A 25,499-nucleotide genomic window follows, 5' to 3' on the forward strand; every position below is an offset into this window, starting at 1 on the left:
AATCCACTGTACCTACTTGTAAATTATTATTATTATTATTATTATTATTATTATTATTATTATTATTATTATTATTATTATTATTATTATAATATACATAAGCTTTGTGCCCAACTACCTAAATTAATTATTTTAGAATTATCACCAAGTCATTCACTAACATTTGCCTGTTCATGTGGCTGTGAATTAGTATTTGCTGTTCCTTTGAGAGGTATATAATTTGCAGCTGTCTACTTCCCTCCTAGGTCTAGTACAGTATAATCATTCCTAGCCCTTGTGCTTGGTTATATTTCCAACAATTCCTCATACTATGCATATTTTCCCTGCCTTCTTATATATCTACATTGTCACATTGCTTGATGGCGTATATTGTTAAACCACAGTCAGGTTTTGCTCTAGTATATATGGCAGGTAACTGCTGATAGGCCAGAGGCAATAATTGCATTAGTTCAACATTGTACTTTTTATCAATTTAGGCAAAGCTTCCATTTTCAGATTAAGAATCTTCAAGTGTATTTAAAAAAAAAACTGTCCTTCCTTTTCAGTCAATGATGATCATCAACGCTATTGTATACCTTATTGATGCTGGCACAGGCACCATTGCTAACCGCAAGTAAGGCAGAAAATTTTATCACAAGCCACAAGGATGCATATATGGTAAACAACTTACAGACGTAGGATTGTTAAAAATAATGTAACAAATTTCATATTTATTAATATATGTTGATTAAGTGTATAGTAAGAATCTGAATTTCATTGAATCTTACCATTTTCATGTATATTATGATAAATGCCAAATGAGATTTGACATGAAAAAGGAAATTGTTCAGCATTTTGTCACGTGAAACGGTTTTTAATTTGTATGCTTCTGCACTATTTAATGTTTTATTTATATGTAATCTCTATTATTTTCATACATATTGTTGACTTTACAGATAATGTAACAATTTATTAAATTAATCATATTCAGAAAGTTCATCTCTTTGAAAGTTTATATTTCTCTCTTATACAGTACAGTATTTTTTTTTTTACCCAGAAAGTTTATATCAATGTGAATTGTTTGATCTTTTTTCCTTGTATAGAAATTGTCACTTATTTTCTGTAAAATATGACTGCTTTTTATAGTGGAGATAAACATAAAATTTTGCATAAATATTAGAGTACACTCTACTTTGAATAATGTCTCCTTCAATGTGTTTAATTCTTTAGGCCCTAAAATCATAAAGAAATATTTAACACACTCATAACAGGTTTAAGGAACTTATAACTGGCTTACCATAGTTGCCTAAGATTTCAGTGCTTGTCATAGTTCCTCTTGATGTCCATAACAATAGCCTTAAGATAATTTCTATATTTTTTGTGATTGATTCAAAATTATATTCTCTATTTTTTTATAAATTTATATAAAATATATTTTAAATGCAATACATCATGCCACAAAATCAGCATTACATTGAAAATGTGGGAAAATACAGTAGTGTAAATGTTTTACACATAAGATGTAATTATACACTACCGTTTCATTTTGTTCAAGCTCTGATGTGTACTTTTATTTACTGGTACTTTAAATCAAATCCTGTTTCATAAATTTTAGTAAAGTACAGTATGAGGCACTCCAAGCAACAATGTAATATTCAGTTGTAGGATTTATCAACCATAAACAGTGGACTCCCATTGAAACGGAACGTTATGCACCATAAAACCAGATGCAATTGAAGAAGTCTGTTCTGGCAGCATGAGCATTATATTAGTTTGCAACATAAAAATAGTCTTCTGATATATTAAACCCATGCTGGACTGGAGTTTGGTGCTAATAAACTTGGTTGAAAATCATCAAAACATTTAAATATACAGTATATTTAAGTGATTTAGGTAACAAAATGTGTTCAAATACATGTTCTAGTTTTGTAATAATATAAACATAATTATGATTGGTTAGATATAAAAGAACGTCACTTGTAGTAGAGAGGTCTAGGTCTCTAGAGGTCTAGTACAAATCGGTTTGTTCAAATGGGAGTACTGTATACAATTAAATAACTCAATACTGTACAGTACGTATCTCCATCTTAAATTCAAAACTTTAACAATTTCAAGAAGTAAATGTACTTTACAGTGTACTAAACGTGTGCACTTTAGTGTTAAGAGAGTTGCTCGGAGTTTCTCATATGTACAGTAGTGTGTCCATTTAAGTGTACATTTCCATACAGCCTATGGAAATAAAATTTAATATACTTATAGTTAAATAAACAATAAGTTAAATCGGAATATAGGTACAATAGTTTTTTAATAAGTTAACGGATATAATTTTGGGAAAAAAGTAAAAACTATACAATTTCGTAGCCCTTTTTTTAAAGTTCTGTATTCAAATACCAGTACTGCACTTTACATAATAGCTATTATAAATTAATAAGTGTCAGATGTGTAGCTTGATGCTTATACCTAATAAGAGTACACCTTTTATACATTGAGTTGCAGAATAGCTCTGACTGCAGATGTTAGTGCAGCTAGAAAGGCTTATTACTCGTAATGGGCTGCGTACAGTATTGGTAGACATGCAATTCTCGGTCCTTCATGTGTCATATGTATTAATATTATTATATATATATATTTTGTATCAAGTTCTATACATAATGTGGTAACCTATGGGTTGAGGAATATTAGATTTCTGGATGTACTGTAGTAGTATACAGTGTTCCAAAATAAGTCTATATTGAGGTTAAATTAAATTTCTTGTATGTGATTCCTGTATAATGCACTTCATATACATCTGCAGGTTGTATGCTGTATTTTAAATGTTGAGCATAGATCAGTTAATCATAAATAACCTTAATCCATCTTATCATTTCATGTATAGTGTTAATAATTATGATTTTAAAATTAAATTGCATATTCAATACTGTACTGCATTTTGATAAGATATCTAGAACTGTGAATGAATATAAGGTATACTGTACAGTATATAGAGTACTGTACTGAAGTATATATATGTATGTATGTATAATTATATGGGCATGTTTCCTTACACTTGATAACTCTGTTAACTTAGCCATGAATAGATTGCCGAGAATTAGGGGACCTGGAGAAAGCCAGGCATTGGCCTAGGAAGACCTCGATAACCTCAACAAGCTTCCTGTCCTGACAGTGGCAAACCATATAAAAAAAATGCATATAATGCATACATACATTATACTTGTGCATGAAGTATGGTATGTTTATATAATGTTCGTATTTTCTTTCGTGCAGTTTGCAACATACAAAAACAGTACTAGGTATGTAATTTGTCAAACATCTTTTTAATCAAGGCTTTTTATTATTACATAAAACTTAACTACTGATTTACTGGTATTGTAGTAAACTATCTATGGTAGTTATAATACAGAACCATTATATAAGCAGGCTTCATAAGTATATTTTATTCCCAAGATTTTTCACTTGGCCAAAGAAAAAATAATTAGCCCATATTTCTGTATGTTTTATAATAAAGCTATACTTGCATAAATTTTATATCATACAAACCCAAACAGACAATAAGGTACCAGCTTTTAATATGGAAAGAGGAGCACAGTTTACAGATAAAGACCTTCCCAAGCAACTGCCTTCTTGTAGTTGTGGGGTTTGAAAGCTTTGTTTGGACCCAGTAGGCTCTGCTGGTGAGTTCCTTTGGCATATGGTTCTTTGGTTTAGGGATAGGGGTAAAATGGGAGGTTCAGTGGGGCCTGAACTAAATCGATTTGCTTATCTGACTAGCGAGCCTAGCGAGTCTTTTCACCAAAGGGCATTAAAGGGTTGTTCTCCCCATTGGTCCCTGGGTAACCGTTCAGACTACTAGTCTCCTGTTGGGGCCACCAGGAAAAAGAAGTTTAATTTCTCAGATTTATGCAGATTTAATACTCATTCCTCAACTTCTGAGTCTTTGTATACTCGCCTAGTTGTGCTTGCAGGGGTGGAGCTCTGGCTCTTTGGTTTGTGGGACCGTGCCCATGAGTAGCCTCCTAGTTAAAGTTCTGTGCCCCCTCCCCTCTACCTTGAGGAGGATGACCTGCTTGCCCCATGGTTTTTGCTGTGTTGGGCCCTGACTGCTCTGCTCCTTGATTGCCCTAACAATAAGTTTTGTTCCTTAAGAATTTGTAGATTAAAATGACATATACTGTATGGTCTCCATCTTTCTGCTCTCACATTGGCATTCTGGATGATAACTGACGAATATTCTGTGATAGTGTTTATTTATATACAAATATATAATACTGTATAATAATATATATAATTATATATAATATATATATTATATATTATTGTTATATATTCTGGGCTTAGTGCCACCTTTTGATAATTACTGTAGTAGTTCCATAGTTTTATCTAAATTAGATTGAAGTGTAAATTTAAGTCTATATATCATTTTCAGGCAAAGAGTAGGAGGGGTGCTAATTATACAGCAGGCCTGTGTATAGGCATAAGAGCACTCCTGCAGCTACATCCAGTGGTCTGGAATTATATCCTATAATTTGCTCAGCATTATAAAAATATCAATGAGATCAGCCCTGTCATTTCTGGGTTGCAGTGATGTTAGTCTTGTGGCCTTTTTGTCACATTCGCCCCATACAACGTAGCTAAAGGGAACCCCAGCACATATTTGGAGGATCCCAAACTCACTGCTGGGTCTCTTGAGAGTAGTAGAGCAGGGTGGAGATTTACATGGTAGTCTACTAGCCTGTTGTCCTGCCTCTTGTAAGCTTTTCAGTGTTCAGCACTGCTGTAGTATTGTACTGTATGTAGCAGGATCCCAACAAACGTGCAATATAATGGGTCACTGGTTACTGCACCCTGTGACAACATAAATTATCACTTGAACTCATTTGGGACTTTGAAGTTAACCACCGAACCAAGGAGAGGATATGTACCCCTAATAGCTTATCAGTAACTTACTATGTACTCATTAAGAATTACATCAGCACTGAACTGAGAGTCTTGACTGGTCTGTGGAAATTGACCTATTGCCAGGTGCTCCACACACCCAGAAATAGAAACCATACCTTATAGCCTCCTCCTACAATATTCCCACACTGTAAGGTTTGTGTAAAGTCTGCTCCTGTTCCATCAAGCAGTCATCAGGTGTCATTCTTATTTTACATGTTGCTCTTGGCACAAAATTCTTCCCTGCATCGCTGTCCTTGTTCTCCTATGGGGCTTTCTGACACCACACACTTCTAGGACCTTCTCTTGGCATTTCGGTCTTCACTTCTCTGACCATTGCACTGGTACATAAATGCCACTAGAATCCAAGGTGATTGTAGTATGCATCTCCTGTGCCAGGTAAGTACGACGGGCTTACCAAAGACCGTGCTGCTTGGATTGTTTTGTTCCAAGTTGGTGAGCCAAAGCACTTGGGCTGGACGGTAGAGTGACCATCTTGCTTCATGGAGGTTAGCGTTCGATCCCCGTCCGTGCAAGTGGTTGGGCACCATTCCTTTCCCCCCCGTCCCATCCCAAATCCTTATCCTGACCCCTTCTAAGTGCTATATATATATATATATAGTCGTAATGGTTTGTCGCTTTCTCCTGATAATTATCTCTGATTTGCTGAATCTAAATCATCATCATCCTAGGTGACTAGATCACATTCATTCCAAACACATACCACTTACGGGTTATTCATGTCCATGCCACCTAATGGGTGGCTTAATCTTCTTCAATCAATCAATCTTAGGTGACTGGTAGTCACTGTATAAAGGGCCTCACGGGTTTGGGGTGACCACTATAATTGAATGCCTGTACATGAACACTTCTCCTATCACTGTAGGTGTAATAATCATCCCAGCTGAATTTTCACACCGAGTTTAGTGTTTCTCCCTTCACTGAAGAAATAAGGTGGTTCTAATCGTAGGCTATGTCATAAATGCTGCCACCACAATGTCCCTGTAGTAACTGCCTCTCTGTCATGGCACTGCATTCTTACCTTCTATAATTAATCCTCTTAACTGGGACTGTTCACTCAGTGATGAGAGTTTGGTGGTGAGGGTGACGCTGCTTCACTCATGTATTTCACTAGAGCTTTTCATAGTGTGGATGTGAAGAAAGTGATCCCACATCACTACCATTCCTCGATGTGTCTGGACTCATCAAACAGGACTCTACACCTGGCACATTACTATAGCTCGTGGAAATGAGACTTAGTAACATTATTGGGCACGGCCATTCCCAGTGACAGCTCTACATGCATGGCCTTATTTTTAATATTTGGCTTCATCACACTGTCAATGCATCAAATAAGGAATGTCTTGCAATTCGACTACCCTCTTCAAGTGACTGGTAAGGCGAGCCTTACAGCTCGCCCTTGAGAGCCATGTGACCTCAGGTCACTCCTACATCCTGGCCCTCTGGATCTGGCCCTGCTCGGTAGGCATGACATTCTGCCAGGTGCGTCGACACTACTGGATGCCATATATATTTAAAATACCCTGGCTAGGCTTAATTCTGGGATCATTTTTTTGTTTCGTTCTGCACTCTTCTGTGGCGGAAAGTTTGTCACGTGCGTTAAGGAATTCTGGAACCAATGTCAATGTTCCATAGTGTTTGGTAAATAATTCACATTTGTGGTGAACCAGTTAGTTTTAGGTTGCCTTAAATTTGTGATAAAGTTATTGGTAAGGGTAGTGATCTAATTATAGTATTGACGTAGCTTTAATGTTACGGTAGCCTATCCTATATGTTATAATACATGGTCATGACAGATTATTTCTTATTCCCTATTTCAAAAATACAGTATGATAATAATAATAAAAAGCAAGAATAAATGGTAGGCAATGAAAGCTTACAGATATATGAAGTCTCTACGAATGGCAATCTTGGAATACTTTGCTAGAATTTTGAGTAATATGTCATCCAAAAGAAGATACATGGACATTTCCTAAACTTTTGTGATAGTTATCTCTAAGCTCTTGTAGGTTTTTCACCACTTCAGTTACATATATAGGTATGTTGGCTATGTAAATAGCTTTGCTGACAAAGTTTACATTTGGTCAGATCTACATCAGCAGATGGTATGTATAGTCAAGCCCAGTGCAGTGATAATATCTACAGAAATCTATTGTGGCTGACTTTATTTTAATAAAGTCAGCCACAATAGATTTCTATATATATATATATTATTCTATATATACAGTATTATAGATGACCCATAAATGTGTGACTTTTCCTGCATAGTACTGGTCGAGGACCGGGCCGCGGGGACGCTAAGCCCCGAAATTATCTCAAGATCTCAAGATTGTAACATGATAGATGAAATAGCTAGTAAAGATTTCACTGTGTCTCACTTATATTAAATAATAATTTTTGGTTGAATTCTCCATATTACTGCCCTCAAATTGCGCATAGGCAAATCCAAGATAATAATCTACCTCTTTTTTTAAGTTCGTATATTTAGGTTAAATTATCGTTACAAGCATGCTTTCTGCTGCAAATATGGAACGAAATCCATAGAAGACAGACTGATTCCACCCTCATTACGTAATTTGATCACGTGTGCCATATTCAACAAGCATATATGTGTTCCGAACCTTAATGGAATCTGACCCATATATCAACCGGTCAACCCATGTGTTGCGTTTCCAAAAGGGTCGCCCATGTTAGAATCTGTGAACGCCCTAGTAATATTGTTGAAAACATCTTAATAACTTATTAAACCAAAGGTATTTTTATGTCAGAAGAACGGCAGAAACTGGATCTATATATGAAAACTCTTTCAGGACAAAATTTAAAGTAAAACTAAAGATATTTGTAGTTGTATAAAAGTTGCATTTTTCATCGGTCGTAGAGCCGGAAATCCGCAATATTCATCTCAGAACAATGCTTATTTCACGCAGAATCGTTAATAAACGTAAGATTTTTATACGTCTCAAGAAAGATAGAAACATAATCTTCATTTTAAATGCCTTACCATGGGCATATTTGTATTTAAAGCGAAGATACGTGTATTTTTCTAATCGGCGAGCTCCGATCCCGCACAGATCGAGCAACGGAGTAACACTCAGAACAATGCTTATTTCACGTAAATTCGTTAATAAACGCAAATGTTTTTATATGTGTTGAGAAAGATAGAAATATAAGCTTCATTTTAAATACTTTACCATAGATATATATAAAGTTCTAATGAAGATACATGTGTTTTAATAATCGCCGAGCTCCGACCCCGCACAGACTGATCGACAGACCAACTCTCTCTCAGAACAATGCTTATTTCACGTAAATTCATTAATAAACACATATGTTTTATATGTCTCAAGAAAGATAGAAATATAAGCTTCATTTTAAATACTTTAACATAGACATATATAAAGCTCAAGTGAAGATACATACGTTTTTATAGTGGCATTCAGTAGCTTGTCGGTCATGGAATGCAGAAGCCTACGCACTTGCCAATATAGTGTGTAATTAACAAAGATACGCTTATAAAGCCTAAAATATTATATGCCTTCAGAAAGATAGAGATATGCTCGTTATTGTGAGTGCACCAAAGGAAATATATCTTGTTGGAGGACAAAGATATATCAATTCTAAAATAAGTTTCGACTCTCGCTCGGGCGAGAGATAGCGCGACTCTCGCCCCATCTATTGGAGATTCTGTTCACCTAATGACCCAAAGCTACTCAAAGCCTCCTAGCATTACTTAAATAATGAAGAAATATGGTATATTTATTCACTATAATGTTGGTGCTTAATGCAGAACACGAGAAAACATATATTTACTATAAAATAATATACTTCCATTATGAAATAAGTAAATATGTGGCCTCATAGGAAGTCAACGGTCCAGGTGTCAATGTTGTGGAGCGACTTATCCAAGATATATTGTTGTCTGGAAAGTGTTTGTTGGCATATCAACCTTCTGTACACAGTGATCCAGTCGTCGCACTTCTCTCCTTAAATGATCGCAAATTTAGCTTATTATATTAACAAGTAGAATACGTATTTCTAATAAAATCTAACATAACTAGCCAGAAAATATTTAAGACTTATTGAAAAATACATGTCTGGAAGTTAAATCGACTTCATAGAACAATAGTGTTGGTCAATACTAATCGTTATTCGTTAGTATGCGTTCGCTACTTAAAACATTTACTGTACTGATGTAAAATCTCCCATATCTCTTCGCACATGGAACACCGAACCTTACACACTCTCTGATATATTGTTTAATTAATAGAGATTCACTAATAAAGCTTATAATTGTATATGTTATCAAAAAGGCATAGATAAAGTCGTTCTTACGTTTTAGTCACAGAGATTAGATATTAGTAAAGTAAAGTTCATTTTATTCAGGAAAGTACATAAATAGTCGATTTACAAACATAATATTGGATTTATAGATAGAACTAGTACATACAATACCTAAAGCCACTAGTACGCATAGCGTTTCGGGCATATTATTGAGAGAGGAAAGATATTTATATTCAAACAATTTTTTTTTTTTAACCGACGCTCTCCCTATTGATGAGAACTACAACCTAATGAAGATAAATGTTAATTTTATGTAGATACTGTAATAAACGAAAGTTTTTAATGTCATTAGAGAAGCAGAAATATAGGCAAATTTTAAATCCCTTGTCATAAATATAAGTGAAGTGAAAGCAAAGATATATGCATTTTGATAGTTACAAAGACAGCTCTTTAACACGGGTGGAACACGAACAAGGGGAACTTAGTACCCAAATGAGCCACAGAGATATTAGAAAGAATTTTTTCAGTGTCAGAGTAGTTAACAAATGGAATGTATTAAGCAGTGATGTGGTGGAGGCTGACTCCATACACAATTTCAAATGTAGATGTGATAGAGCCCAATAGGCTCAGGAACCTGTACACCTGTTGATTGCCGGTTGAGAGTCGGGACCAAAGAACCAAAGCTCAACCCCTGCAAGCACAAATTAGGTGAGTACAACTAGGTGAATACAGCTGAGGGGCGGGACCAAACAGGTGAAGCTCAATTCCCTACGCATAACTAGGCGAGTCCATAGGAATTACCGTTTGTCCTGGCGCCATCTATGTTTTGACAGCAATACTACTAATGTTCCCACGTTATATGATGATCGCTATACGGGTGTTACGGTCAGTTGCTCTTCTATATATATTTATGGACAACGTAGGTGATTTGAGGCAATTTGCGGCCAGAGTGAAATAGTATCCACCCGGTGAGTGATGGAGGAGGATATATACTGCTGTGTACTCGACCAGCGGGTGAGAGGTAAGTTATATCGAACAATTATGGGGAATAGATGGGTTATTTTAAGCGTAGAATGTCAGGTAACCGGTAACTACACAGATGGGGTAGTGTTTTTTTAAGTCTTTATTTACTAAAGTGGAACATTACATAATGCCTTTAGCTGAACAAGTCGACTGGTGGGGGAAGTAGACGGGTTTTATGAAAGTATTTTACCTAAATATTTGTATTTGGTTAACTAGTTCCTCCGTTACAAGGGGAGGGTGTTCCTTTAATCTAATCTTAAAAATTCTAGCCGGACAAAGTGATTGATTAAATAAAGAAATTGAATGGAACGAAGTGGTTTGCCAGGGTGCTTAACATTTAGTTTAGTTCACTTACTATGCAGCCCATGCTTAAAGAATGAAAGTTTATCATATTGAATTTACCGTAGTTTTAGTGCATTTAATATACAGTTTTTACCCTATTTAATTATGTCTGGTGAAGGCCGGTCGTGGAAAGTTCCTAATATAGCAAGTTTTAAAGGAAAAGTTTGAGTTAACTTTAACGCTTAAATTAGTGACCAATTAGCTTAGTCTATTGTGAGGAAAGTTACTAGAATCTAACATTGCAAGTGCCATTTCTCTACTCTTTTTGAGAAACATGACTAGATACATGAATCGCATAGTTTTATTACTAAATGCTCATGGATTAGGTTGCATAGTTGAGGAAATGGCGATAAGGTTTGTGATTTTGTGTACCTTGACTTCAGCAGATTTTGAAAGTGGCGCAAAATTGCTAGGGGCTCGGATCATTGGGAATGCTGACTGAAGTTGATTAGGTCATGGCTATACCAAAGGAAATTAGTATAAATGGGGTTAAGTTGGGAGAAGTGTTGTAAGTAGTGCCTAAAAGCTCTCCTTGGACCTCGGTTATTTGCAAGATTATGGTTTAGACTGCAATAGTTGCAGAATTGGCAAATGAAAAATACCAATGCCCTATATAGTTTTGAAATGGTTAAGACTACCAGATGCAGTTTAATGCTGACAAATGTAAGGTTTGGGGGCTAGGTAAAGATGAGATGGATATTGTAGATTGTTAAGAGTATTAAATTTTTTGCAGGTGGTAAATTCTCCCCGAGCTGGCACACACTGTAATCTCCCAAAGTTCTTCACCGATTGCTTTGAAACTGACACAACGTTACATTCGAATATGGGTATCTTTTCATATACCTACTATATAGATGCCACCCCTGTGACAGGTAAAAAAAATATTCATTTTTGAAAAAGGGCACCATCTGTTGCACATATCAACATGCTAACTATACTGTCAAATTCCATTTAAATTTTTCAGATTGCATTGATATAATTAAATAAATCTAAAGGTTTGAAAATAAATTTTAAGTTTTGTGACATTGTGGAGATAGAGCTGTTTACCATACCATTCATTTTGTAGGTATAAATATAGATGCCACACCTGTTATAGGTAAAACTATGCTTTGAAAAAATCCTGTTCTAAGCAGAAACTATGCTTTTCTTGAAAAAAGTGAATTGCATTAAAAATGAGCCATGTTTACCATACTGTTCATTTCGTGAGTACTTTATTTTTGTTACTTTTCATTTCATTTTTAACTTATTTTGATGAACATCAGATCACTTGATGTTCCAAGTTTTCTGATCAGGAAAATCACACAATATGGGAAGGCATTAGACGAGGGAGTTGGGAATGGTGGGGATAGCAAGGGGACGGAAGTGAGAGAATGGGGAGGACAAAGGGAAGAGGGAGGGAGTAATGGTGGAAGGATGAGGGGATAGGGAAATGGAGAACGGTTGGAAGAGAGGATGAGGGGGGGGAAGACTGGGGGACAGAAGGTTGCTCTGGCTTGGCAACGCACATGCGTTGCCGAGCCACGGCACTGCGTGGCCAGGTTCTGCTAGTTTGTTAAAAAAAATTTGAAGTTTAAATAGGCTTTTTCTTTCAGAATATGGATTGGAAGTGCAGAACTTCATCCTAGACTTTGAAGGTGTTGATTGTTTGACATTCAGAATCGGGCAAGTGGTAAATATTATTTAAACATGTTTGCATTGTATTAAAAATTTAGTTTTAAACACTCTAGCATTATGGCTAAAGATCATGTAAATGATGGCTGCATGTAGATGTGAAGTCAAAATTGCTAAAAGTCTGAAGTATCTTTCTCCACTTTAATGTACTCATGACTACTCAAACTATTTGTTTAATACAGAATCTAATTTTTGTGCTTGATTAGCATTAGTGAGAATCTTACACTATTAACATTTTGGTAGATTTTAAAGGAACATTATCCATTGTAAATTTGCAAAGCAACTTGCATAAGCTCAATACAGAATTTAGAAGCCAATTTGGTTAAATGTTTCAGGTTCTAATGAAGATTACAATGGTATCAAAGCAGTGACTGGCTAAAGTGTGGCTGTTCTAATATGCACATCTATGAAGCTGGTAAGTTGACTTGCATGTTGGCTATATAAATTGTAGTACAAATATAGGGGGGGGGGGGTGGAATCCTAACTATAAATGTTTTTTGAAAATACAATTTTTTGTAGTCTTTAATTTTTACTAAAGAGATTTCTTCTGTAATTTATAAAATGAGATAGGGTGGGGAAGTAGCTAATTAATGTTTTAAAAAGGCGCATATTGAATTTTAAATGCATTGCTGTGCCCAAAAAATTTAGTAACAATATTTAATGTTCCATTGACAGGTTGTAGAGGGTCCTTCCAACATAACCTCAGGAACTGTGTACAAAGCAATTGCTGAAAGTAACATGGTTGTCAGAATTAGATGGCAAAAGTAAGTTTATTGATGATTAGTTTAATAGTTTTTAAATATTAAAGTAAAAATTATGTAATTGTGAAGTGGCCTGTAAATAGAAAATAAACTAGTTCTAGGCCTTAAAGTGGGTACAATATCAGTTTAGTTGTTGCAGGAATTGCTTTGCATAGCATAACAAGAATTGTAATTTTAAATAGAATAAAATTTGAAGTAGAGTATTTATAATAAATATTTATAAATTAGTCTGCTTAACTTTCAGTGTTCAGTTAATTGTTTGGCTAAAAGTTTGAAATTTATAGATGAAACAGTGTGATGCATAAAATGAACAAATCTAAAAGGGCTGTGACAATTAGGATGTTGGAGGATTGCTGATGCACCTTAATCAACTGTGCCATGATATGGTAAAATTGCAACTGGGAGGTCTACTGACCTCATGGCTTGGTTTGAACCCTCATGGATTTGTTCATATAAATGTTTGTAACAGATAATTTCATAATTGAAAGTAAAAAAAGTTAACACAATAAATAACTGGTAACTGTACTTCATCTAATTGTAATATAATTGAAGTTTAAATATGCTTTTTCTTTCAGACTATAGATTAGGAAGTCCAGAACAACATCCCAGAGTTTGAAGGTGGTGTATGCTCGACATTCAGAATCAGGCGAGTGTGGTAGTAATAATAAATTAAAGATTTGCATTATATATTAAATAGTAAAGTTAAACAATGTAGCATTGTCTGAAGTATCTTAATCCACTTAAATGTACTAAAGAAACTTAGCTTAAATAGCCATATCTACCTTTTTAATTGCTTGATTAGCATTAATAAAATATAAAATTTTAGCCAATTTTAAAGGAACACTACCATTGTGAATTTGCAAAGAAACTAGAGTAAAAAGCTGTATTTCTAAGCTAATTTGGTTAAATGTTTCAGGTACTTTGCTAGATTACAATGGTATCAAAGCAGCGAGTGGCTGTTCTACTCGGCACATCTATGAAGCTGGTATGTTGAATTAAATGTTTTAGCTATATAAATTGTATTACCAATATGGGGATGCAGGGGTGGGGGAATCCTAACTTTAAATTATAATTGAAAATAAGATTTCAGTGCTACTTTTTAAATTGTTACCAAATTGTTACTAAAAGGGCTTTTTTCTAGAATAAATAAATGAAAGATGGGGTGGGGGAAGTAGGTAATTAGTGTATTTTGAAAAAGGCAAATATTTAAGTTTAAACATTGCTGTGGGGAAAAATTTTATTAACCATATTAAATGTTTCATTGACAGGTTGTGGAGGGTGCTTCCAACATAACTTCAGGAACAGTGTACAGAACAATTGGTGGAACTTGTATGCTACAGAAAGTAGCACAGGGGCTGGCCAGCTGAGCAGACGGCACACTGGAGATGTGATCCTGTGGTCCCAGGTTGAATCCTGGCAAGAAATGGTGGGCCGAGTTTTTCACCCTATGCCCCTGTGAGTAGTGTTCCTTTAAAATTGGCAGCCCATTACAGTCAGCTGTAATGGGCTGCTTTGTGGGGGGGACTAAAGGCCTGAAATTGCCAAGATACTTTTGCCCTCTATCATTCTGACAGTTAAGAGTACTGCTATAATTAGTTTAATAAGTAGTATTTAAATAGTGAAGTGGCCTGGAAATGGGGGATAAAAACTGTAGTTCTAGGCCTTGACAAGTGGGTACAATAAAAGTTTAGTCCTTGCAGGAATTGTTTTGAATAGCAAAGAAATTTAAATGGTAATGTTACATTTTATTCAATGTAAGAATTGAGGGTATTTAAAAATATTTATTTAAATGGTAATTGGTTTGCTTAACTTTGTTCAGTTACTTGGCTAAAAGTTTTTCCATCTATAAATTGCACACAATAGTGTGATGCATCAAATGACCAAATCCACAAGGGCTGTGATGAGGGTTCAAATGTCCCATGACATTGTAAAAAAATTTCAACAGGGAGGTAAATTGACCTCATGGATTTGTTCATAATAAAGTTAAAAAAAAATAATGGTAAAAGAGACAAATTAAATATTGACTAGTAACTGTATTTCATATTTTTTTAATGTAACTAGTTTAAATAGGCTTTTTCTTTCAGAATAAGAATTGGGAAGTCCAGCTGTTCATCCTAGAGTTTGAAGGTGTTGATTGCTTGATATTTGGAATGGGGTGAGTGTTGGTGAATATTTTAAATAGATAAATAAGTAAGGCATCAGTGGTTGCATGTAGATAATGTAAAGTAAAAATTCTTTCTATACTTTAAAGTACTTGTTAAACTTAAATAGTGTGAGTAGCCATATCTAAGTCTTGTGCTTGATTAGCATTAGTGAGAATAAAATGTTAAGGCACATTAGCCATTTGAGTTTGCAAAGCAACTTTTAATACAAAATTTATAAGCTAATTTGGTTAAATGTTTCAGGTGGTAATAGAGATTATGATGGTATCAAGGAATTGACTGGCTTAAGAAGTGTGGCTGTTCTACTCTGCACACCCAATAAACTGGTATGTTGAATTAAATGTTTTAGCTATATCAAATAATTAACTTGCTTTCTTTTATCTAGTCCATTTATAGATGTGTACCAAAGTCCTACTGTTACCACCTGCAGGGATTGATGCAGTTTATACTGATCCTACCCCATTTCATAGAAGGGGACCAGGCAGTCTTGCAGATTTCCCTGGCTTGGCTTTTTCAGAGCCCTGCTCTACTACCTATCTGATAGATGGACTAGATTTGCTTAGGTGTAGGGACCCTTAACAATGTGCAAACATTGTTAATAACTACAGGGCTTGTTCATGGAAAGAGTGGATACATCCAGAGGTTTAGTGCCTGGAACATGATGTACATAGGCTTTACAACAAGCTTATGTACATCATGTTGAGGGCATGAAACCAAAAGATGTGTTGCACTCTTTCAGCCAACAAGTCCTGCCTGACAATGCAAGTAAGGGGTCAGCCTTGCTGAGCCAATCTTAAAAGATTGGGACTTAGGGGTTTTGGCAGTAATTTGTATGTGTTAGTGTTAATAAAATGAGTGTCCCTGTTTGATATACTTTATTTTTCTTTAACAGGTGGTTGTTGTCCTTGGTACTCTGGATGTTTTCCTGGCCTTTGAAGTCTTCAGTTGAAACCTCAACCTGAAACAAAATTGTCAACATTAGTTATATTGTATACTATTTAATAAATCTTTTAATGAAAATACTTTATATATTTTATCCTGAAAGTAGCTATAATTTAATCATGCTGGAAATTAATATTACAAACAATATCTAAAAAAAAACTTGCTATAAGAGTTTATATAAAACTATAATAAACATATTATAAAGGTATAATACAAAATATATAAAGCTAATATATTATAGCTTTATATAATTAACAAACTTAAGTTTATAAGTATATAACAAAGTTATAATAAACTTTGTTATATAAAGTTTGTTATAACTTATGTTAATTAACTTATAAACTTAAGGTAAAATATAAAGCTAATAAAAACTTAAGTAACAAGTTATATATAAAAAGGTAATATTATACCTCTAAGCAACATTATATTTTATAAGTGAAAACTAATTTTGACAACTAAAAAGTCTAGTTTGGTATGCAAAGCTTTTAAGTTATCAGGTTAAACTGCAAAAAGATAAATTTTAGGCATTATTTTAATAGATTAAATTAACTATACATTTGTTTTAAAAGTGAAATTTGTTAGACTAAAGTTAAAGCTATGGAACATATTGATTAGTGGAAATGATGTAAAAATTTACATCAATAAGATTACACTAAATTAGCTAATTTTTTTTTTCCCACAAGTGTCTTACTAAATGCCACAACTTTATAGGAAACATGAAAGTGTTTCCTAACAATATTGTCTAATGGTACCAAACCCTTCAATTTTCTAAGAAGAAAAGAAACAAAACCATTAGACATGTCCAATCTGTTAATATAATGCTGCACTCAAGTGTCCTACCAAATATTAGTAATGAACACTAAATTATTCACACCAGACATCCCATTACCACAAATGTTTCAAACTGCTGAAGATAACTATTTCAAGATAGTGTATATATACACTATCTGCCTATAACAAGCACCATAAATGGGAAGAGCCTTACAAACTAACATTCAAAAAACTTCAAATACCTGGAATTCAATCCAAGCTATTAAATGAATTGACAGCCAAACTTACTGCCACTTAAACTCGCTAGATAGATTTCAAATGTTACTTAAATTTTGGAAACTGCCAAGCAGAAAACTTTCAAATTACTTTGACCTCACATCTGCAAGGTCCTGAAGGGAAGAAACATTAATAATTCTTGTAAAATCAACAAAACATTGGTTTGTTAAAAACAAACCTGTTCACATTTTTTTTCTGATAACCAGCTATTCAGCACCATAAAGGCTACGAGTGAAAAATGAAGCACATGGAATAAAGGATAAAAAGATTGCTTAATTAAAGCTTCTTCTGAAACAGATTTGACTGGAAAATACGGCATGAAGCATACCACAAGGGTCTAAACCTTATATACCTCAATGACAAATCAAATTATTACAAACCACACCAAGATTTATGGTACAGAGAACATGAAAAAATATCAAGCCGTTACAATGATCTATGGGAACTCTAAAAATGGTTACAAGACTGGCAAATTCTTATTATTATAAGAATTTGCAATGTATTTAACATTGCAAAACCTTACAGGTGACCCAGAACAATCCATATCACAACTACCACATTAAAATGAAGAAGAACAATGAAATAAAGGACCTTGGAGCTAGATTACATCATTAACCAAAAGTTGCTCCAGTAAACAAAAATTACTAACAAAACCCTACAATTAATCAAGCGACCTTTTGACTTTAACGAAAAGAAGGTAGTTATTCTAATGTCAAAACATTTATACACCAGATATCTATAATCACTTAGATAATTGTACCCAACCATGAAGAACCCCCACCTTCTTTACAAAAACACATCTACTTTCAAACAACAACACTGCCCAACACAAATATTTCTAAAACTAAGTCGACTAATACTAGGAACAACTGAAGGCCACGACAAACACTGCAACTCTCTCCTACCCCCAAGTCTTATGCTATTAATGATCCATTTTATTTTGACATACTTCCTACAGACGAGACCAGAGACAGGACGATCTAGTGAGTAAACTGAAGCACGATACAGGTGTCAACGGACATCAGTCAGCCCACTTGTCACCACAGTGGATAAACTAATAACATTATAACCTGCAATTTTGTATGACTCCCTGTGGCCATTTAAATCAATAAAACCCAGGGTTGTGGCAATGTTTATAGCATAAGGTAAGGTATACAGGAATGCCTGGTAATGTCTAGTCCTTGTATGTGCTTTAGGCAAACAAACTGAACAACAACATTGCTCGTGTTATACTATTTTATCCGAGTTTCTCATTCGGTACAACCTTTTAAACCCAAATAGGAATGCGCTTTAAAGATCCATTTATTTGGAGATTCTACTTACACAATCTAAATTACCGGTCTCTGAAAGTACTACGAGATAAGTTTAACTAGATGAGTGTTTGCCTATCCACACCCACATGAGGTATGTGACAACACTGAATAAAGAAAGGGGCTTTGAGCATTCAGCATGCAACAATTGGACATGACATAACCAATATAGCCAGGTCATACCTACCCCTCCTACCTACCCCCTAACTCCTTCCCCCAATCCCATCACTCCTGCCCTCCCTTCTACCCCCTCACTCCTACCCTCCCTCCTGTCTCCTCAATCCTCCCTCATACCCCCATTATTTTCGCCCTTTCTCCTGCCCCCCTCACTCCTCCCCCCTACCCCCTCCCTCCCTCCTACCACCTCCCTCCTCACTTCCTGCCCCCTCACTCCTACCCCATCACTCCTGCCCTCCCTTCTACCCCCTCACTACAGCCCTCCCTTCTACCCCCTCACTCCAGCCCTCCCTTCTACCCCCTCACTCCAGCCCTCCCTTCTACCCCCTCACTCCAGCCCTCCCTTCTACCCCCTCACTCCAGCCCTCCCTTCTACCCCTTCACTCCTGCCCTCGCTTCTCCCCCCCTTCCTCCTACCCCCTCCCTCCTTCCCCCTCCATCCTGCCCCTCCCTCCTACCCCGTCACTCCCTACCCCCTCATTCCTTCTCCCATTCACTCGTACCCCCCCTCACCATTTCCCCCTCACTACTACCCCCTTACTACTTCTCCCACCTCACTCCTCCCCTTTCACTATTCCTCCCTTTCACTCCTCCTCACCTTCATTCCCCCTTCCCTCTTCACTCCCCCTTCCCTCCTCACTCCTCTACCCTCCTTACTCCTCTACCCTCCTCACTCCTCTACCCTCCTCACTCCTCTACCCTCCTCACTCCTCTACCCTCCTCACACCTCTACCCTCCTCACTCCTCTACCCTCCTCACTCCTCTACCCTCCTCACTCCTCTACCCTCCTCACTCCTCTACCCCCTTCACTCCTCTACCCCCTTCACTCCTCTACCCCCTTCACTCCTCTACCCTCTTCACTCCTCTACCCTCCTCACTCCTCTACCCTCCTCACTCCTCTACCCTCCTCACTCCTCTACCCTCCTCACTCCTCTACCCTCCTCACTCCTCTACCCTCCTCACTCCTCTACCCTCCTCACTCCTCTACCCTCCTCACTCCTCCTCACTCCTCACTCCTCCTCACTCCTCACTCCTCCTCACTCCTCACTCCTCCTCACTCCTCTACCCTCCTCACTCCTCTACCCTCCTCACTCCTCTACCCTCCTCACTCCTCTACCCTCCTCACTCCTCTACCCTCCTCACTCCTCTACCCACCTCACTCCTCTACCCACCTCACTCCTCTACCCCTCACTCCTGCCCTCCCTCCTACTCCCTCACTCCCTCTTACTCCCTCACTCCTGCCCTCCCTCCTACCCCCTCACTCCCTCCTACCCCCTCACTCCTGCCCTCCCTCCTATCCCCTCACTCCTGCCCTCCCTCCTACCCCCTCACTCCTGCCCTCCCTCCTACCCCCTCCCTCCTGCCCTCCCTCCTACCCCTCACTCCTGCCCTCCCTCCTACTCCCTCACTCCTTCTTACTCCCTCACTCCTGCCCTCCCTCCTACCCCTCCTGCCCTCCCTCCTACCCCTCACTCCTGCCCTCCCTCCTACCCCTCACTCCTGCCCTCCCTCCTACCCCTCACTCCTGCCCTCCCTCCTACCCCTCACTCCTGCCCTCCCTCCTACCCCTCACTCCTGCCCTCCCTCCTACCCCTCACTCCTGCCCTCCCTCCTACCCCCTCACTCCCTTCCTCCCTCCTTCCCCCTCACTCCTGCCCTCCCTCCTACCCCTATAACCCCTGCCCTCCCTCCTACCCCTATAACCCCTGCCCTCCCTCCTACCCCTATAACCCCTGCCCTCCCTCCTACCCCTATAACCCCTGCCCTCCCTCCTACCCCTATAACCCCTGCCCTCCCTCCTACCCCTATAACCCCTGCCCTCCCTCCTACCCCCTCACTCCTGCCCTCCCTCCTACCCCCTCACTCCTATCCTCCCTCCTACCCCCTCACCACAACCTCCCTCTTTTCCCACTTCTTCCTACTCCCTCCCTCCTACCTCCCCGCTCCCTCTTACCTCCCCGCTCCCTTACTCCTCCCCCTGCCTCCTATGCCCTCCCTCCTCCCTCCTACCCCTTCTCTCTTGCCCTTCCTCCTACCCCCTCCTGCTTGATACGTGCTTGATGGGGATCTTGGAGTTCTTCTACTCCCCAAGCTCAGCCCGAGGCCAGGCTTGACTTGTGAGAGTCTGGTCCACCAGGCTGTTGCTTGGAGTGGCCCGCAGGCCCACATACCCACGACAGCCCGGTTGGTTCGGCACTTCTACCCCCTACCTCCTCCCTCCTTTGCCCCCTCACTCCTCCCCCCTCATTCCTCCTTCTCCCTCACTCCTCCTCCCCCCCTCACTCCTGTTTTCCCCTCACTTCTCTTCCCCCCCCCCTCACTCCTCCTCCCTCCTCCTCCTCCCCTCACTCCTCTTCCCAGAGCTTATAAAAGCACCTTAATCATCTTCAGTGATTAAGTGCTTAATTGCACACCAGTTTCTTTATTAGCTATCTCACCCTGTCAGAGTAAATGAGACAAATGTATGTGAATGCATGTGTGTGTATGTATGTATATGTGTGTGTGTATGTATATGTATGGGTATAAAGTATATATGGAAGCTGATCAGAATTACATTTCACCTTTGTAAATGTACATTAATGACACTATGTAAAAGACACATCGAACACTTTATGTAAGGCATACGTAAATCTGTGTATCTATGTATTTACGTATGTAGGTTAGCTTAGCATTTTAAAAGCACCGAATCACCTTCTGTGGTCGAGTGTTCAATAAACCCTTGAAATATATGTTTAACACATCTCTAACCCTGTCCATGGAGGACAGAAGAAAATGTATATATGCTGCTTAGCATTGTAAATGTGTGGCCACGTCTGTGATAGAAAATAATAATATTAAAAAAAAAAAAAAAATCCTCTTCCCCCTCTCACCACCTCCACCACTTACCCTGACAACCATGGGGAAATAGACCTGCAAAACAAGTCCCAAGTCCCAGTGGAGGAGAATTCAGCAAATTAAATTTCAATAATAAACAGATAAACTTGGAGCAAAAAAAAACAAGACCTCACAGAAATAAGCTGGGAAAAACAGCCAGAAAATGCTAACCTGAACCAGTGCCTGGAAAAAACTCAGTAGCTCTAGAAATATGCTCACTGCATACCCCTACGAAAAAGTGGAAGAAATGCAGACAGGAATGGCGTTCCGTCTATAGGCGAAGTAAACGAATCGTGGAACATTTTGAGTCTCTCACCATAACTCAATAACGGGGAAGAAGGTTAGGTAGAGAAATAGAAACTATTAAACTAAAGCTACAAGAATCATACAAAATCCAAGAGACAAAGAGCAAAAGGCCATCAGAAAAATAAAGAGCAAAAGGCCATCAGAGAAATAAAGAGAATATTTAAATATTTTTTTCTCCTATGCAAAATCTAGATAAAAAACTACATGTAGGTTTGGGCCCCTGCTAAAGGGAGATGGAACTTTCACTGATGACAACAAAGAAATAAGCGAAATACTGAGGAATCCTTATGACTGTCTTCAGCAAGCCACTAAACACACTTTAGATTCATAATCCAAATGAATTTTTCATGGATGTGATACCAACATCAAATCATATATATATCAGACGTCACCCTATCCTCACTGGATTTTGAAGAAGCCATATACAGTATGCCTATGCATTCTGCATCAGGCCCAGATTCTTGGAACTCTATATTCATCAAGGTTCCAAGGGGTTGTCATAGCCAGGGGGTGGTAATGGGGGACGAGCTCCCATGACCTATAAAATGCTCCTATACGGCATGCGTCTCCAATAGCCTCTGACAACCAAGTCCAACTCCTGGCCTGCACGGGTGGCTTAGTTTTTAAGTCCGGCGGAACTGCTTTTACCGACAGGAGAAGGGGCGAGGGTGTGCCTCTGGCGCCTTAAAACCAGCTGCTCCGGGTAGATGGGACTCGAGAGCCTGGGAATGCAGCCCATTTAAGGGAAGGAAAACCCTGATTTTAAACCTCTGCTGCCTTGTGACCATACCCCATTTTTTGGAAAGGCTTCAGGAGTCAACCTCGAGGAAAAATCCGGAGTTGGAGCCCCTAAGGCAGTTCGTTGTTGACGTCGACCTTGTTCTGGCAGCTCCTGCAACATTGCTGGAACCATGTGTATTGGCATTTGCCTTTCTATTGGATAATTTCAGCAACGTGGAGAGGGGGGACCTACTGCATGGGTAACAGCTTCTCCTCCATATCTACCTACCCAGGCTTTGCGCCCTGTCAGGGCGCAACTCCATAGTCTTAGACTGAAGGATGCCTACTATATTCATCAAGAACTGTAAAAGAACACTATCGCAGGCCCTTCACATTCTTTAGAGACAGAGCCTACATACTGGCGTTATCCGTGACATACTAAAAGCAGCAGAGATAGCACCACTCCATAAAGGAGGAAATAAGGCAGAGGCAAAAAATTACAGACCGATAGCACTAACATCGCACATCATAAATTTCTGGCGGCGGCGATCAGTACCAACAGGCTTGAGCCAGTTTCAGATTAATAATTTTGTTTCGTTTGAATCATTTACAAAGTTGTATGACAATTTTTAGGCTTTGAGTCTTGTGAACCCAGCAGTTTGTCTGTAAAGCTGTGACAACTTCCAGGATGTTTTTCCGGTGATATGGCATTACTGTACGTGCATGTCATTTGTGCTCTGCAGTTCTGTGAAAGACTGCTAGGTTCCAACTCTGGTCCCTGGTAGGACCAACGGATCTCGTGTGATGACGTAACATAGTATGAGCAATCTCGACGAGATAGCTACAGGCACCCACCATCTTCTTAAAGTTATCTTGAGATGATTTCGGGGCTTAGCGTCCTCACGGCCAGGTCCTCGACCAGGCCTTTTTGTTTCACATCCCCAGGAAGCAGGCCATAGCAGCTGTCTAACTCCCAGGCGCTTATATACTGCTAGGTGAACAGGGGCATCAGGGTGAAAGGAACTGCCCATTTGTTTCCGCCTCCAACGGGGATCAAACCCGGAACCTCAGGACTACAAATTCCGAGTGCTGTCCACTCAGCTGTCAGGCGCCCCATGGGGCTTTTCCCAAGAAAGACCCTGACTTCCACTAACAACAAAGCCTAGCATAGGAGTCAAAGACCCCATGCACTGCTCAAGGTTAACACACTCTCCACTACAGGTTGGCACTCTTGAGAACAGCCTTCCAAACCCACCAAGAAAGACAACCCTCTTAGGGCAGAAATAAAACCAGCGAGCACTTGGGAAGGTAACCCTAAACACACGCAGCTCAAAGTAAACAGTTGCACAGAGGTCACAAAAATCCACACACAAGTAAACAATAATACTAAAAGTAGAACAATACACAAGCCAATGGCCACTACAATACAAAGTCCAAAGATTGCCAACATTTACCTAAACATAAATCAGGACCTGCAGGGCAAGGTAATCAGAAGGTGCAATACACTATATACCATCAAAACAATGACTAAGGTGTTCCACCTCCTGAACCACCAGTCCCTGGTGTATGTAGTATTCATGGATTTTACTAAAGTTTTTGATAAGGTACTAACAATAAAAGACTAGCAAGGAAATTACAGACACATAGAATAAATGGGAGAATACTAGATTAGATAAATCAGTGGTTAAAACAAATAGCACACACACTAAATGGGAATGAATCTGACTTGAGAAATGTGGTGAGTGGGATATCAAAGTTTTGTATCGATGACAGATGTGAATATTACAAACCATGTCATCAAATTTGTTGAAGACACTGAGATTTATGGTAAAGTGGAAAGTGAAAAGGATACTGAAGCCTTACAAAGAGTTCATTACATGAACTCCACAAATGGTCAGAAGACTGGCAAATGCACTTTAATATTGAAAAATGCAAGACCTTGCATGTGGGGCATAACATATGACACCACTTCCAAATTAATAACATTACCTTGCAGCAGATTGATGAAGAAAAGAACAGAGTCAAAATCCACCATTCACTGAAAGTGGCACGACAGGTAGCAGCAGCAGTCAAAAAAGCTAACCAAACCCTAGGAATAATCAAGAGTTCCTTTGACTTCAAGGAAAAGAAGGCAGTGTTTCAACTGTATAAATCTCTGGTGCACCCCCACTTGGATTACTGTATCTAAACATGGAGACATCTTCAGAAGGATATAGCTGCTTTGGAAAAAGTACAACACTGAGCAGCAGACATCATTCTACAACTAAGTCAACTCTCTCATTAGGAACGGTTGAGGGCCTCAGGGCTGGCAACATTGCAAATCAGGCATGACAGGCCTAATCTCGTTCAAAGTTTTAAGGGTACAGTATTCAACAATTTGGAGGATGTTGATCCAGACAATGTCTTCAAAAGGTCAGATGTAAGTAATTATAAAAAAAAAAAAAAGACACCAAGCTGGGAAGGCTATATAGCACCATCAAATGTGCAGAATAATCAGAAGACGCTAAATATCACCAAAGGATGCCAATACGAGAACAGAAACGCATAAGGCGAACGATATCAAAAGCATCCTATTCACCAAGAATTCTATCGAGGGACAAGTGACCGCGAGGGATGATCGGAAAGCAAGATACACACTCGTCCTGGAAGACAGGACATTCAACAAAAATATGCACAACTGTAAGAGGGACAATGCAGTTTGGACAATAAGGAGCAGAGCGGTGCTCCATTAAGTGACCGTGAGTTAAGTGTGTATGGTCAATACACAACCTTGCTAGAGCCGTTTCCCACTGCCGGTTACGGTTATAGGAGGAAGGCCATGGGGACACACTACTCTTAAGAGTACGCAGTTTGTTACCAGCAGCAGAAGACCGACAACCCTGCTAATGGGCAAGATGGAGGAATGAATAACTGGGTAATAGTTGGAATAAAGAATACTTTTACGGGAGATG

The 25,499-nt window shown here is 38.5% G+C and overlaps 2 protein-coding genes across 8 annotated transcripts in view; one reads left to right on the forward strand and one right to left on the reverse strand.

The window, feature by feature from the left end:
- LOC138373293 (uncharacterized) overlaps window positions 1-3,499 on the forward strand; it is a 35,992-nt gene extending 32,493 nt beyond the window's left edge. Inside the window, exon 4 of the mRNA XM_069339433.1 lies at window positions 546-3,499. Within this exon, the coding sequence (XP_069195534.1) occupies window positions 546-617 (72 nt within the window). The 3' untranslated portion in view covers window positions 618-3,499. The remainder of the gene's footprint in view (window positions 1-545) is intronic.
- LOC138373292 (uncharacterized) overlaps window positions 1-25,499 on the reverse strand; it is a 294,206-nt gene that overhangs the window by 58,587 nt on the left and 210,120 nt on the right. Inside the window, exon 6 of one of the 7 annotated variants that reach the window (XM_069339431.1) lies at window positions 16,033-16,130. The exons of the other annotated variants lie outside the window; for them this stretch is intronic. Coding sequence (XP_069195532.1) covers window positions 16,058-16,130 — 73 coding nt within the window. The 3' untranslated portion in view covers window positions 16,033-16,057. Of the gene's footprint in view, window positions 1-16,032; window positions 16,131-25,499 lie in introns of those variants that run through there. 7 annotated transcript variants of the gene reach the window in all.

Source organism: Procambarus clarkii, chromosome 41 (assembly GCF_040958095.1).
Source record: "Procambarus clarkii isolate CNS0578487 chromosome 41, FALCON_Pclarkii_2.0, whole genome shotgun sequence".
Taxonomy (NCBI): domain Eukaryota; kingdom Metazoa; phylum Arthropoda; class Malacostraca; order Decapoda; family Cambaridae; genus Procambarus; species Procambarus clarkii.